At 41.3% G+C, this 15,891-nt stretch overlaps 1 protein-coding gene across 16 annotated transcripts in view; it reads right to left on the reverse strand.

Moving 5' to 3' along the window:
• KLF12 (KLF transcription factor 12) overlaps window positions 1–15,891 on the reverse strand; it is a 263,394-nt gene that overhangs the window by 182,702 nt on the left and 64,801 nt on the right. For 14 of the 16 annotated variants that reach the window (XM_075527434.1, XM_075527445.1, XM_075527452.1 and 11 more), the window contains one exon: window positions 6,430–6,493. The exons of the other annotated variants lie outside the window; for them this stretch is intronic. In XM_075527434.1, coding sequence (XP_075383549.1) covers window positions 6,430–6,450 — 21 coding nt within the window. In that variant the 5' untranslated portion in view covers window positions 6,451–6,493. The remainder of the gene's footprint in view (window positions 1–6,429; window positions 6,494–15,891) is intronic. 16 annotated transcript variants of the gene reach the window in all.

Below are 15,891 nucleotides of genomic sequence, written 5' to 3' on the forward strand. Positions count from 1 at the left end.
GGCTAGTTTTTGCTGTCTCTGTTCTCAGCTCTGGCTAAACTTTTCAAGGTGAAGTTTTTTGGTTTTCATTCCCAAAATGGATTTAAAAAAAACAAACAAAAAATACCCAAACCCCCCCAAAATGCCCAAACTTTAAAAACCAAAGCGACAGTTACAGGACAACACTCCTCACAGGAAGAGTTTAAGCTCTGTATAACTTAAATGAATTAAAAAAAGTTAAGTAACACACCAAGCCTTACAATCAACAGCAGCAAGTAATACAAATGACAGATGCCAACACGTTTACTAACTAAAATTTAAGGGGATATCCATTAACTTTCAGAAGTAGTTTAACAGGCACTCTACTGCACTGCGTTATGTCAATAGGTGCTGAAGCAGGCCCTTAAACACAGCTTTCACCTACATCCACAATTTACTAACCACAGACCCATCATCACCACCCATCTCTTCATGGAGGAGTGATCTAGGCAACACCAGCAAGATCTACCTTTGCTTTACAATGACATTTAGTAATTTTAATGACATGAACTGTGAAAAGAACTCCGGTATTTTAAATATTCCACATTTTCGTCACATATTGTCAATTCTAGGCTAATTACTCTCCTGTGAGCTGCACTACAATGTGGGCCGCCTTACTCCCCCACACACCACCTCACATGAAGGTTGCTGCCATCCTTTTTTATGCAATTCTCCATCCTTCCTGTTTCAAAAAACTCTTTAATAAATAGGATTTTAATTCAAGAACTACTGCAAAATCAATGCACCTGAAACATCCCACAGCAGCTCCCAGCAGAGCAGAAATCTGTGCAGCCACCAGGATGCAAACCCTGCAGACCACTGCGGAGCAGCTGCTGGGCCAGGAACATTTCGCGCAATTCTGAGCAAAGCCTCTTGGGCAGCTCTGCACTGACTACTTGAAAATACAACCTTATTTATTATATATAAAGATCTCTTTATTTATTGATTTTAAAGCAAAGCTTGAGGCTTTTGCAGTAGACCAGGCTTTAACAGGCAAAGTCTAACCCACCCCTGTGCCTACTTCCATTGCCTTTCTGAAGTTTGAAGGTGAAGAAAGACCACAGCTATCTTCAACCACTAAAATAATACTTCTAAAATATATTGTATTTTTGTTATATGAAACTTAAAAGCAACGGTTACAATCCTCCGTAGATGTCTGCCCCCTGATCCACACTGGCAGGAATGCAATAAAAGGACAAAACCCTCAAAATCATAATCCAACCTGACTTAAACAAGGTCATATCACAAGCCAAGCACTAAATTGGCCCTAACTCCGATAGACTGATTTTGTGTGTGTGTGTGTGTGTGTGCACGCACATGCTTTGGATACCCACCCCAAGCCACCTGCTGAAGAGCACTATATAAACACACCAAAATTGCTGGGAAGTGAGTGGAATGGAGCCAAGATCTGGGACCCATAAACAAGAAACTATTTAGGCTATGAAAGCAATTGCCCAGCAGAAATGAAGAAAGAAGTGTTGTAGAACAAATTTTGTACTGCTGTTTGTAAGGAAAGCCTAATAGGAACACCGAGGTCTTCCCAGAAATCATTCATTAATTTTACAAAGGCAAAGGGAAGAGGAATGAGCTTGTATGCAATGCAAATGCGTCAAGCTAAAGGGGTTCATTGCAGGCATCTTAAATGCCTTTTTCTCCTTGGAAAAGATCAGTGTTGGAAATGCCCCCAGCAATTTTTCAGCCACAGGGATCAGTTCCAAGTCCACCTCACCTCATGCCCAGCGGGGCTGAGCCGGCAGCGAGCAAAGCTGGGGGCTACAATGCACAGCCCTCCCGCAGCCCATCAGCCACACCGGCACCCGACGGGGAAGGACGAGAGCAAGAGAGAGCACGATATGTGGCAGTCAATGTAAGGAACAGAGTAAGAAAGAAAAATCTCTGCTGGTCCTCCCTTTCCTGAATATAAGGTTTGGGGAAAAGTTTTCCTCCCACTCTACAGTTTCAGCGTAAGTTTTACATTTTTAAGTGACAGTAAGTAAAAGCAAATCTGTCCTATGAATATGACCGGGTTCCAGACAACAAATTGCCTGCTATCTGTTTACACTGTGAAATATTCATTAAATATCAACCACCAATCAACTGTTAAGGGACCCATCTTGATAAATGCTAGACAACAGATGAAACCAAAAGAACTTCACAGTCTCCCTGCCTTGCTGAATTGGGCCATCAGTCATTTTTAAGTGGTCGTTTGTTACATTGTTTTATCCAAGATATTTATAATCATAATGAATTGAGACAAAACATCAAACTACAGCCTCTTTGCCTGAGAGTAATCTAAACTGAAAAGCACATAACAGAAAGGATGGATTGATGGCCAGGGAAAAATAACTCCCTTGAGATTAATATATTTCATCCTGTTGATGTTTCCAGTCATAATTATACTCTAAGAATCCACTGAATGATGTTAGATGTGAAAGACCACTTAAGAGCAGTTGCTTCCTTTCTAGGAAAACTGCGTTTGTTTGTAATGGATACAGAGGGGACAGCAGAGGACAAAACCCAAACATACCATCACACTGCCACTAATATTCTGACTATGCAAATAAAAAACATAAAACTTCCTTGAAACACCCTCAAACACATTAAAAAAAAATCATTTTTATCATGACCAGACTTTGAAATCACAAAAAAAGTAAAGATTGAAAGTCCAACGAGTCCAAACTCCACCCAAGACCAGGGTAGCTCCAAAGTTAGATGAGATGGCTCAGGGGCTTGCCCAGGCTGCACTGGAGCATGGGGTTGTTCCTCCCCAGGTGCAGGGCTTTCCCCTCTGCTGAATGTGATGAGGTCCCTGCCAGCCCATTTCTCCAGCCTGCCGAGGTCACCCTGCCCTCATTGCGTCAGCTGGGTACCACACACATGCACCCTCCTACGCCCTGCTCCGCACAGGAGTCAGGGAAGGTGAGGCAAGGGCACATCAGAGGTAGGAAGACCCCTGAGATGGGATGAACTCTGGAGAGCTCAATTAAGATCTCCTTTGTACCGAGTCCTTCCCTCTAAATAGCTGAGCCAAACTTGGATCTTGTTTTTTGTTGTTGGTTTTTGGTTTGTTTTTTTGGTTTTGGGGGTTTGTTTTGTTTTGTTTTTGTTTTTTCCAGAGATGATGCACAGGTTACCTTCATGAGACAGCAGTACTTCTTGGGCTCATCACACAGACCTCTTCAGAAAATAAGCAGTCACCTCCTAACACCACTGATTTCAATACAACTTTGTGTTGTTTATCATTTTTTTGAGCATTAAATAACAGAACATCATTAAGCCTGATCAAATGAACTGCCCAGTAGTATTTCTGCAGGCTGTCCGTGAAACCACAGTGTGAGTGGGAGACTGTTCCCAAGACCACTCATTAAGTACAACGCAGACCTGCCTTTTCAATCTGAGCAATCTCTTCTCCCCTTTAATTTCGCTCTCTGACCTCCTTTTCAGTCCTACCGACTTCTTTTTGGTTTGAAGTCTTGATCTTTATTTTGCCTGGGACTTTTTGAGCTATAGTTCCTCCCTGTCAGTTACCAATTTCCTTACCAGCTCCTACCCTGGTCTCTCACCTCCATAGATCCACATGCAATCACTGTAGACTGAAAAACGTACACTTTAAATGTCAGATTCAACAGAGAACTGAACCTAAGGCAGACCAACAAAGACCTAAAATACACCAATGTAACATACAGACGATGCAACCCAAGTTGTTTACACCCCCAATGATATACCAACATACTCATGCTAGCAATGGAAAGCTTTCAAAACCTGGTTAGCAAAGCAGCAATAAAGTGAAAGGCTGAGGCAGGGTGCTGGGTGAAATCCAACCTCTTTCCTCTTGCAGCCAGAACTTTATCAACTGATCTTAAAAGTGACCACAGAGGAGCCCTCTCCACCTCTATTACTTAAGTTTTCTGGAATCAGTCTTCCCAGAAAAGGAATTTTTAGCCTGGGACTTTGAATTCCTCCACATAACCCCATTTTTTTTCTTGTTCAGCGACATGATTTAATCACGGTGCTTTCCTAATAGAAAAGATTAACAGCTGGATTCAGAGCCCTACATTTGCAAAGACCGCCAAACAGAAAACACATAAAAAAATAACTCAGTATCCCCTTCCTTATCTGCACATATTTTGTGCAGCTTCCCCACGATTACAGCAGGATGTCATCAGAAGAATATGAGAGAGTGGAACTGTGTATGGCTTGACAAGAAAGAGGTCACCCTGTTCTCCTGTTCTTCCTTCCGTCTGCCACCACTCTGCATTGAACTAGAAAGGCAAAAGCGGAGAGAGGAACAGAGATGCCGCACTGCTAGCTCTGCATCTCTCATGCCACTACAGTCTTTCCCAAGAAACTTGGGAAAAGGCCATGTGAGTTCAAGAGTCTTTTGCGTTTGCCTGATCTGGAAGCCCTTCCTCCTCTGCGCAGACTCTGGTTACAATGGCCCCTCTCAAGGATCTGACAAAATCCTTAACGTTTTCTGCCCTAGCGTCACTTCCCAAGCCAAACACCAAAGACTGTCCTCTAGTCTGGCCCAGTTTCTCCTCAATTCAATGCAAAACATTACCACACTATGCTAGTACTGCTCCTGTGCTGTCTTCTGGATAGTATGAGGAGTCCACTGTAACACAACAATATGCAGAGATAGCTTACACATAATTAGGTTGGTCTTTGCACCCTCTCACACTTTCTGCCAGTAAAGAGCCTCCCTGAGTTCCTACATACCGGATTTTACCCCTGCAGTTCTGGAAGATGCAAGCAAGGTTTGGATGGTATCGGTTTTTCACTCTGCTATTCATAGCCAGGAAGTCTGAGCAGGGAAGTGTTTGCTCCACCACGATGCAAGCCCACCCTGAGCTATCAGACATCGGTATGGTCAGCAGCCGCTGATGTGTCAGCAATCAAACCAAAGAGAAATTCCTTAAGACTCTGTGTGCTGGTTTTAGCAGGCAACAACTGCTGGTTCGTATCTGGGCATACGGGTCCCTGATCCCATAGAGAAATCATGTACTTTGCTGCAGAGCTACTAATACCACTCGCTGTCTCTATTAAGGTTTAAATTTGGCTCCTGGAGGCTGGAGGTGTTTCCTGGGACCTGCGGTATATAAAGCAGATGTTCTATGGATGCTTCTGAACTAAAGATTGTTTTGCTGGCTGTTATTTCGGGAGGCTGGATTCAAAGACACAGATGATTCCCTCAAGTCTTCTGCTGCTTGTGAATCCGGAGGTAGCTAGGATCAGCATGCCCACTACCTGTTGTAAACACTAAAAAAGCGTACCCAAGAAGCAATTAAACTCTTCTGTATCCAAGTCAGCTGTTGTTGATAAACTGTAAAACTTCTGAACCACTAAAAGACTGATAAACCCAAATTATCACTGAGATAAATAAGAATCTTTGTCCTCCTGAACTACTTTGCTCAAGTTACTAGAATTATAGACTTACATTTCTGGTATTGAACGGACGCTGTGCTTTTGAAAAAATCTGGGAGTTTTGCTGGTTTTTTGATCATTCCCACCCCTGACTGAGATCCATAGGCTGAAGAAAGCTCTCTAGGAAAGAGGTTTTCCACCGTAACATATCCCTCCTTGACTAGTAGAGTTTCCACAATGCCTTATTTAACTAAGCTGCTGCACAGCATCTCGCTGGACCGCGCCCTGTATCCCACTGTACCGCACCCTGCATCTGTCATTACAATTCATTTGCTCCGGTGCAAAACCACAGGCACAGCCAGCTTTGTTTAAACAGCCTTGGCAGGAATAGATTAATGCAGCATCCCAGCCAAAGCCTATAGTTCACAGTCACCAACAAGTTAGATTGACAGATGTCAAGGCCTACTGAATTTTATCATCTTACAAAGCATAACAATAAAGTCAGTAAAGCACGGAGGTCCACTAACAACTTCTTCCTTTTTAACTAGCGCAGAAGATGCATGCTGTAAGGCAGCCATCTCTCTATGATAAGAAAACAAAGCACCAAGGTATTTTTGAAGCTATCATACCCTATTTGACTTCTTAAACAGCATTTGTCAGCGTGGCGTCCGAGTGCCACTCCACAACGTATTAAGCTTCATAGCCAGTAGCTGTAATGGAAGACAATGCCTCTCATTCTCCCTTCATCCTTGCACATAAGAATAATGAACACCACTATGCATCAGTTCATTCAAACACCTGGCTTCAAAGGAATTACCTATTTCCTTAACGTACTACTAGGTTTCCCTTTGAACATTCAGGTTTGGTCAGAAACTGTTGCGTTAAGCTACAGCTGTGTTAAGCTATAGTATTCCCCTGTCTGAAAGACAATACGGCATACGAAGCTCAGACCGGTTATTTCATCTATTATATTTTGTAACACAATATAAATTTTTGATAATAGCAGTAATATGTATAATGCATATGGCTGTAAAAATGTCAACCAACTTTTATGGCTTTCCTCTTCATATGAATATTTAGTCATCCATTCGTCTCTAGTTCCACTTCAATCCTGCAAAAGAAAACATGAAATAATTTAATTGATGTATTTTCTTAGAGGTTCATTAATTTCTCAAATATTATTGTATATGTAAATAAAGAAACCCAACCACAGACGTCTGTTCCATAGTAAAACGGAGGTCAGAATAACAGTAAGTTTATAAGCACTTTAAACAAAACTGGATAAATATGACAAAAAGTATATTGGAGAAAGCCTTATGTTTCTTCTTAACTAATAATTTCAGCCAATGCTCTCAGTGTCGTTAATTTCTGAGCTGCTACTTGAGGGCACTAAATCCCAACTGCTTTAATTAGTCTTCAGGGCCCATTATATATCAGTACCCTGCATTTGTACAGGTAAACTTTCCAGCAGTTACCGAGTGCGAATATTCTTTACTGGTATTTCAAAATGTGTCTCCCAGAAATACGACGAGATCTGGACAATAACGCATTAAAAGCCAAAATACATTTATTAGTGAGCTCAGTCAATACTCCAGCCACGGGAAGTAATTGTGCAAGACCATTACAAAATTTGAATACATATTTCTTGAAAGGTTTCCTATGGATACATGATTTAGTTATGTTTCCATATGAATCTATAAAAGAAAAATGTACATAGATATTTAAATACTATATTATACTTTTGGAAGGCTCCTTCAGGTTTAAGAAAATACACTAATCCAATAGTCTAACTTTTTTAAAGCCTTGGAGGGGGAAAAGCTTCAGATGTCCAAAATTTAAATAATAGACAATATGTCTTAAACCTCTTGCCAGAATATGTGCATATATCTGGAAGCAAATACTACCTACATATGTCTCTCTTAATAATGGAAATGGTGTGAAGTCAAGAATCTAAATCTGCTGTCAGCGTTATTATAAACAATCTGCTGTTATTTTTATATCATTCAAAATAAGGTCATTCTTCAAATAGCAGAGGAGCATCACCTGCCCGCTTTTAAACCACAACCCAGTATTTCATTACTGCTGCATATACAACATGACTAACAGGTTTCCAAACACTAAGCAAACTTTTACACTGAAAACAAGACAAGAAGCTCCCTTAAGCACGTAAAATTAGTAAATATTCATACACTGTGCTACTATTATACTGACTAAACACCATGCACTTAATTTTATTTCTAAGAAAATATTAAGGCTAATAGAAAAAAGTTCCAAATATTCATATGAACCATAAAAGGTGGCAAAATCACCACAAACACTGACCTAACTAAATGTAACTAAATACTGTAGGCTTAGAGCATGCTAACTATTGTAGACCGTTTGCCCCCATCTCCCATGCATCTTGTGGATTCTCCTTTTTGTTGTTTAATCTCCCTTGGCATTATTTGGATTGCTTCAAAATTTCCATTTCATGAAGCAGATTTTCTTCTTTTTTTATTTTCTTTTTTTTAAAATTGCACACTTGAGTTTCTAGCTGCTCTTTCTCTGTGCTAATGTCCAAAAAATGGGACAAGTGGACCAGATTTTCCATATCCTGGACTTACATGATGTGATTATCTCACCTGAGCAGGAAATTACTTAGTCATCAAGTTCTTTAAAATTAAGTGTAATGTATTCAAAAGCTTCATGGGGTCTCTGTCAGAGGAAGACAGAGTTTGACCTGTAATCGTTTCCAGTTCTCCAGGTTCTCTCCTCATTACTCCTTCCTACACACACACGCTCCTACAACGCAACTCAGCTTCAAGTTACACACGAACGCTGAAGCCCTATTAGGTTACCGTGGCTATGGTGACAGAGCAAACACGGGTATGCGTTTCAAAACTGCTAACACACCGCTACCCAACTAGCCATAGCCGCAGCGGGTTTTGCGTTATTGAGTCATGTACGACAGCCCTCCTCATGAAAAAGCTACTTTGTTAGCAATGACAAATAATTGGGTTTGCTTATTAATTCTCTTCAGGTCTGCACAATGTATCAAGCACTGAATTGCCCACATCCTTGCATCACTGGGGTGCCCCTCCTCCATGGAAGGGCTTTTGCTTGTCCTCCTCTTTGCCAAGCACAAGCTCCGACAGTGCCACTGTCCCACAACGTTGCTCCACCATGATACAAATGGTTTGGGGGTAGGACAGGGGTTATCCCCTAGAACTGACCACCAGGGTGACCAAGAACATTGATTTTGGTGGCCAACGCACACTTGCCACACGTGCCACCCATACAAGCCACAGGCCTCTTCCTTGCAACTATTTTAGGCTGCTTTGGGGGAGAAGATGAAGAGCAAACCATTCACCTGAAAATGGCGTTTAACTAGTAACTCTACAAATCTGTTGCCCGATTTTCAGAAGAGCTGAAAAGCTCCGGTTTCAGATGAAATGACTTTGAAATGTGTATGAAAACATGGAACCATCTTGTCCTTACAGATCTAGTGCATCCATTCTGCCATATGTGTCACTGCTGTGAAACCTGCTCTGGACTTTGGTTTTCAGCAGCCTACTGTGACATCTCAGTTTCCACTATCAGAAATATGAAGACAGACATGAAAGTCCAAATAGAAGCATCTTCCATTTGTACCAAGTGGTTTTTATATCAGAAGAAAATCTACCCAACAAGACAACTGCACAATATTCCCAATTCAAAACCTTTATGTCAAAAGTGCTCTTTAAGTAATCCTAGAGCAAAGCACCTAACAAACCACCAGTTTCAACCAAAAGAAAGAAATTTAAGTAGCAAACACAGAATTATGTCCACTTCCAGCCAAAGGCTAACCATCGTCTTGAAATCATGTTTTCAGACCCCACGAGTTTAGAAAGCTTATGAATGCCACCAAACATTAGATTCCTTCTCTTACAGCAACAGAAAACCACAGAAATTGCAACACCTAGTCCATTTTGAAAACCTATCTTGATCAGAATAAATACCCTCACAGTCCCACCCTGGCCGGCATCCCCACCCACCGGCGGAGCTGAGCAGGAATCACGGACCAGAGTAAAGAACATGAGGAGGGTTTCAGGACAATTATGCCGAGCATATTTCTAGACAAACAGAGGCCACTATGTGTGTAGATGCGCCCTTGTCTCTACAAATAGAACATTTTTGAACACAGTAACCCACGTTAATTCCTTAAAAGTAAGTTCATACTGGTATCGCTTTCACATCTCTTTTAGATGCTGCTAACTTTTAAGTAAATTCCCATTAATACAGTTACAAATTATTCCTTGTGCTATCTTCCCCCTTTTCTAATTCAGACAGATACGGGAAAATACATTTGGAAAAGACCAACTCATTCGCAAAGTTAAGTCATTTGCTGAATCAGGATTTATTAACTTTTCCCTCTACAAAGCAAACGCCATATTTGGGCATAACTGTGTTTCTTAATCACCTTCTTGCATAATTTATTTTACTTTACAAGTATGCACTTTTCTTCTTGAAAGCCTGTAAATCCGCACTTACACTTCTGTAACCCCTTGCAAAGGCCCCGAGTCACACCAAACTTCCCTGAAGACAGAGTGCGACTTCTCCCAAGCTCATGAAGGCCACCCTGAACATCAGGTAAGGCAGGATCACTGAAAGCATGGTTTCAGCAGCATTCAGAGTTGAAAGAACACAGGTTATCCTCAACCCAGTGTTGAGGATGGCTACCTTTACCTTATTAGTAGCCACATACTTGCCCTTTTTCCCCCTGTTTCCGATTCTTGCAGGGAAATTCATAAACTCCGTAAAGCAGACATTCTGCAGAAGCTACAGATAAAATATACATTAACTACAAGCTACAGATTTGCAACAGTCCTCGACATTTAAAATCGGTAAGGGACAGGAGAGGCTGAAATTCAGTGCAGCATTGCACTGAATCAGCATATCCAAAAATCTACCTAAACTGCACTTCCAGTGCCTACCTTTCTTGCCTTGGGTCTAGCCCCCAGGATCTTTGTAAACTGAGTTCTGTAACTGAAACTAGCCAAAACACTTTGCCACAAAGTTGTCTGTAAAAAAGTTAAAAAAACTTGAAGTTCCAACATAAGCCACTGTCCCACCAGCAGCCATCACAAGCTGCAAGATGAACCAGGTAGTATAGCTTAAAATGCATTCAGTTCAGGTTAAGTGTAACTGCTATATATTTTGTAGACCCCCACAGCACCAAAGGAGCACTTGATACGCATTCTGTTGCTCACAAAACAACTGTGATCATAAGGTTTATTCTGTCCTCAGCTGAAGTTCTTGCTAGTCTTTGATTGTGATTTCTGTTCAAACAAGGCAAGCAGAGTTACTCGCTTTAAGATGCCAGCCCCCCCGCCAACACCTCTGTTGCTCTGATGTAGTGTCATAACAAAAATACCTTAAGCTGCTCAAAATATTTCTGAAAATTAACTTAATGCTTCAACTTCTGGTTTTCACTGGTATTTTAATAAAAGTAAAAGAGAAGCAGGAGGCAGAGAGTGGGATGCTTGTTGCTAGGTGATACCTAGCTCTCCTGAACTCCTACAGACTGAAATATTTATCCAGACTCCCACAAAGAATGACACCTAGCACAGAGAAAGAAGAGATGCAGGCACTTACTGAAGTACATCATGATTCAAGGTAAGAAGCAGCAGCTCTGCCACCATCTCGGTCCCTGGGGTACCTAAGCTGAGGAGGCTGCAGTCTGCAATGGGGGGGTGACGCAGCTCCTCCCGAACACCTACCCTGATTTCAGCTGAGCCTCATGGGGCGACGACTCCAAAACTTTTACACCAAACCAGAACGACCTCAATGCCACCGGGCTCTTGGCAGCATGAGAAAGCACATCTTTTGCTCACTTGACTGTACAGCTGTGTTGTTTTTCTGCTGTTTGGGTTTTTTCCCCAAATCATTATAGTCCGATAACAGGTTTCCATAGAAAAAAAGCATGCAGCTGGCCAGATGTGGATGAATGGTTCATTAACCGAACATACAACCTTTTCAAGAAGTTTGTGTGCCCCTCATCCTTATAAAAGGTCTGTGCAATGATTAAACTTTCAAGGAGTGCTTACACAGTCTTTCAGTAGAGGCTTAGAGGAATAAACATTATTCTTTACAGGGTCTTTTATTTGACATTAATGAATTATTTTGAATTGAACAGCTTCAAGGATAAATCCCAGACCTTCTGGGACTTAAAGATGAATTTCAAGAACACTTTGTTCCCCCTAGAACTTAAGGGTCTGGTTTGATAAAAATAATTATATATAAATAAGCTACATTTCATAATTTCAGAGAATTACTATCTGGGAAGAATGATGTCTTTCACTAATACTTAAAAAACCTGCAACTGTATTAATGTACACAAAGAGTGTTGGTATGGCAAATGAAATTAGAAAGTGTGTGTGCACGCTGTTATATTGTAAAGGTAGAAAAAGATTTAGTAGTTAAAATCTGGAGAACTAATGGAGTCTTCAAATGCCTGGGTTTAGGTAATAATCAGTGGCCAATTTAGAAGAGTGCAATAAATTGCAGGGAGCAGAGAAAAACACAGCAAAATACCACATCGCCCTTGATTTTTTATTCTAGAAGTAGTGGTTATCTTTGACACTCTCAGTTGTTTGAATGGATAGCTCTGAAACCTTGATACTCCCTTCACAACTCTAGTTTAAATAGAATGACATTGTTTTTCGTTAGATCTAAATAAAATTAAATTTTGATAAACACAGTCACACATCACTTTGGACAGCTTCTCTGACATAAGGAAATGTTCATGTTACACAGTGCACACGCTCAGCGCAAGGTCTCTTAGTTTACCATCTTATCCTCGCACACAGTTCAAATCCCACGTTAAGAGTTAAAATTCTATTTACCAGCCTGTGCACAAAGTCAAAGGACTTAGTGGGCCTGTTCTTGTTACAAGAATTACAGCTTTATACAGATATATACACACACATACACATATATGTATATGAATATAAAACCATGCACACATACAGCCACAAATTTCTGGTCAATTAAATATTTTTTTGTAAGCAATTGTCTTAAAGAATCTGCTGAAAGCATACTTTCTTCATCAAATCATCAAAACAACACAGGATTTTCAGCCAAGCTGTAAAATCTAACTGTTTCTGAACCCATAAGGAACTGGAATTTTAAAAAAGGTGATCTTTCCCCCTTATCTTCAGGCTTTCTTTTTCCCCTTATTTTCAGACTTTCTTCAGCAAAACAGTACGTATTACTCTCCCGATAATGACTATCCAAGACTTCTACTCATAAGGGCTTATGAGCATCTGAAAGAAATTATAAAACAGTAATATTTGAAAACTGGTTATTCCTAATTTCAGGTTGGAATCACATATGTTGTGCTTCTACATTTTATTTGCACTTCAGACAAAACAAATGTGATTAAGTGTACTAAAATGAAGACAAAGTGTGAAATCCAAAAGGAAGGTATCCCACAGGAAAACTGCTCATGCTTCAAGCAGGATAAGAGGGAAGAGACTTGACAGTGAATCTTCCATATCATCATGGTGGGGAAAGGGATAAATACCAACCTCTCCAGCAGATCTTTCATCAAAGGACTGGATTGACTATAGAGGCTGCACAGAAAGAGACCTAATTGCACAGGTTTCATACTCCTATTTTGCCCTGCTAATAAGGATTAGCATTACCAGATGCTATCACCCACTTCCCCTCTTCTGGTTTAATACCTTTACTCAAACTAGGTTTATGCTCGGTCCAGAATCAAGCCAGCTCTACTTGCAGTACAGGCAGCAATACTTACGCTCTCTTCTCAAAGTTGCAAGATAATCTTAATTTATACTCTAATCCACTCAAAAACAAAACAAGGATTTTCTTTATTTCCTGTTTAGAGGCTGCTGAATCCTAGAGACCATTAGAAGAACAAACAATCCTTACACTTGTACACAGTTATAAATGAAATAGCCAGAGCTTAAGGACGAGGTCACCAGTTTCCTTAGGACACTCAGTGGAGCATCGGTTTCTATGTGGACAGTGCATTTGATGTTTCTTGTGGCAATGGCAACCCCCCGACTACCTAATCTAAGGGAGGGTGGCTGAATACCTAAGGTCCCTTGCTACAAGTCCAAAGGAACGAGCACAAATTTGCTTCAGACTTGTGCCAAAATCTGCTCTCAGTCAACCGAGCTGTAGCGAGCATCCCATGATTTGGTAATGGAGCACAGGTATGTGAGATTTAACCTGCAAGAAAGTCTGAAACAGGAATGTCTGAAACAGATGAATCCTGCCTCAGATGGCAGATAGTACCCTTACGTGGTTCAAAATTTCACAGAGTCTCCTTGTAGTTGTCTTTAGAGGGAACACCAGGACAATGGAAAAATCAGAGCAGGAAGAAAAAATGTTAACACTGTTTATATGTAGTAGCTTATATAAACCCTGGCATGTCTTTTCCTTTTATGCTGTGTAAGATGTTGTAAATAAATTAAAGAACAGCACTAACCATCATCCCACTGCAGACGAAATACCACGCAGCGTTCCCCTTACCACAGTGTCAAGCGCGCTGTGCCAACTTTCACAGCAAAACCACTTAAAGAATAAGCAAAACCAGAATAAGCTGTACCCATTAAACTTGTCTTAAAAGAGGGAACGAAATTGTTCTCACAAGCAGCAGAGAAAACTACACAAGCTGTACGTTTATACATCACCAGAAGGGGGTTGCAAAATCGGCGTTGAACCCCCTGCGGCTGGCACAGGCAGCGAGAGCCACCACCCCGTTTCACCAAGCTCCAGCCTACAGATGGGTCACCTCCTCAGAAGCACTGCTGAGCTACATGTGGAGAGTCCCACCTCACCGCATCCATCAGCGTAAGCTAGAAAAACCCCATCAAATTGCTCGAATAAACCTATTTTTCTCCTCCAAAATAGAGGTGGCAATAAGCATGAGGTGACATTGACCCCTCTGGCTAGCACAGTCACAGCAGCTAAGGGAGGACAGGCTCTCACAATTTACCACAAAGTTGGGGGAAAAAAAAGAGCAAAGAAAACCAAGCAAACTCTGTTCAAAGTTGTGATATACACCGAAGAAACCCAACCATCCTCATTTCCAGGCTCAAAGTTAAGCTTCCAAGAAAAAAGAAAGTCAACAGCTGAATGCACCCTGCTCTACATAGCAGGTAGTTACGTTCAGCTCCTACTCCTGCCTTTGCTCAACCTGCAATAAATTTCATCACTGCATTGGTGACAATTTGGGCCCTTTCTTTTGCTTTCCATTAGAAATGTACCAATAAAATGCTTTTTCAAGAAAACAGCATGTATCTCTGTACGTGAAGGTGTGGGTACATATTGAGGCTCTAAAGTGGGGGCACTATGTGACAGCAGTGATGCTATTAATCAGTTTAAGGAATTTATTTGGCTGGCATCCTACAAATGTGGCTGATGAGTGTCTATTTTAATAGGAAGGTACACTCTCTAAAATTGATTAGTTGACCACGAGTGTTTCCATTAATCATTTTTAATGTCTTTTCTCCTAGCCTGCCCCTTCTTGGAAGTGCAGACTAGCATTATTACTAATAATTATCCCTCAGCATGTTGTAGGTAAAAAGCTCAGAAAAAAGAAGAAATCCCATATCTAAGTATACAACGTTCCCATCGGGCATTAGCCAGCTCGAAACAGCTCCACCAGCTGATTCAGTAGCTACAAGTCTTTGAACAGTAATTTGAAATCCAAAGTCACTGAAGCATACTCATGCTCATGCTCTTGATGTCTTTGGGATGAGTGAGAAGAGTAAAATAGACCCCAGTGCTGTTCCTGGAGAATTTCCACTGGAAACTCTCCATCGCAGCATTTCAAACTTCCCAACGCACTGTAAAGCTCAGCGCAGGCCATGATTAACCTCAGGAAAAGGTGCATCTGTTCAGAGATCTACCTGACACGTACCTCGTCAAATTCCACTAGCCTCCCTAGCCCTTGTCATTTCTCTCCTTGTTCTAACAGCCCTTGTCTTTTTGACAGGAGACACAGTTGCTCTGGTTATTTTCCTGTCCTTGCTTAAAGAGAAATATATTTGCTTTTCCCCTATCCGATAGCTCCCCTATCACTTAGATTTTTGGGGGGGGGCAGAGGGACACTGAGGAGCAATTCAGTGTACTGTTTCATTCAGTACTCCAAGGGGGAATTAATCTGCCCATCTGACTACATATTTAAGTGCAAAAACCAGAAGTAGCCTGATTTCCGAAGGTAATTTGTACTTTCCAGTCCCCTACTGAGATCACTGCAGCAGCCTGCAGGACTCACCATCTGCATGCCGTAAGCCGGTGCCATTTCATTCTGCAGACCAACATGGACAAACCACCCCCTTAACCGTGGCTTAGTAACTATTCACATTCACAGCCCAGAAACTGTAACCTGAAGAATAACTTCAGCAGATAAAGTTCTTGCCAGTTGGCGGGTTCATCTCACCTACCTACGGACACCTACACCTGCGCTAGCTGCCCTTCATGGCTCTGCAGTTAAAAGAGAAAGAGGCAGCGCAAGGG

This window comes from Mycteria americana, chromosome 1, assembly GCF_035582795.1.
Source record: "Mycteria americana isolate JAX WOST 10 ecotype Jacksonville Zoo and Gardens chromosome 1, USCA_MyAme_1.0, whole genome shotgun sequence".
Lineage (NCBI taxonomy): Eukaryota > Metazoa > Chordata > Aves > Ciconiiformes > Ciconiidae > Mycteria > Mycteria americana.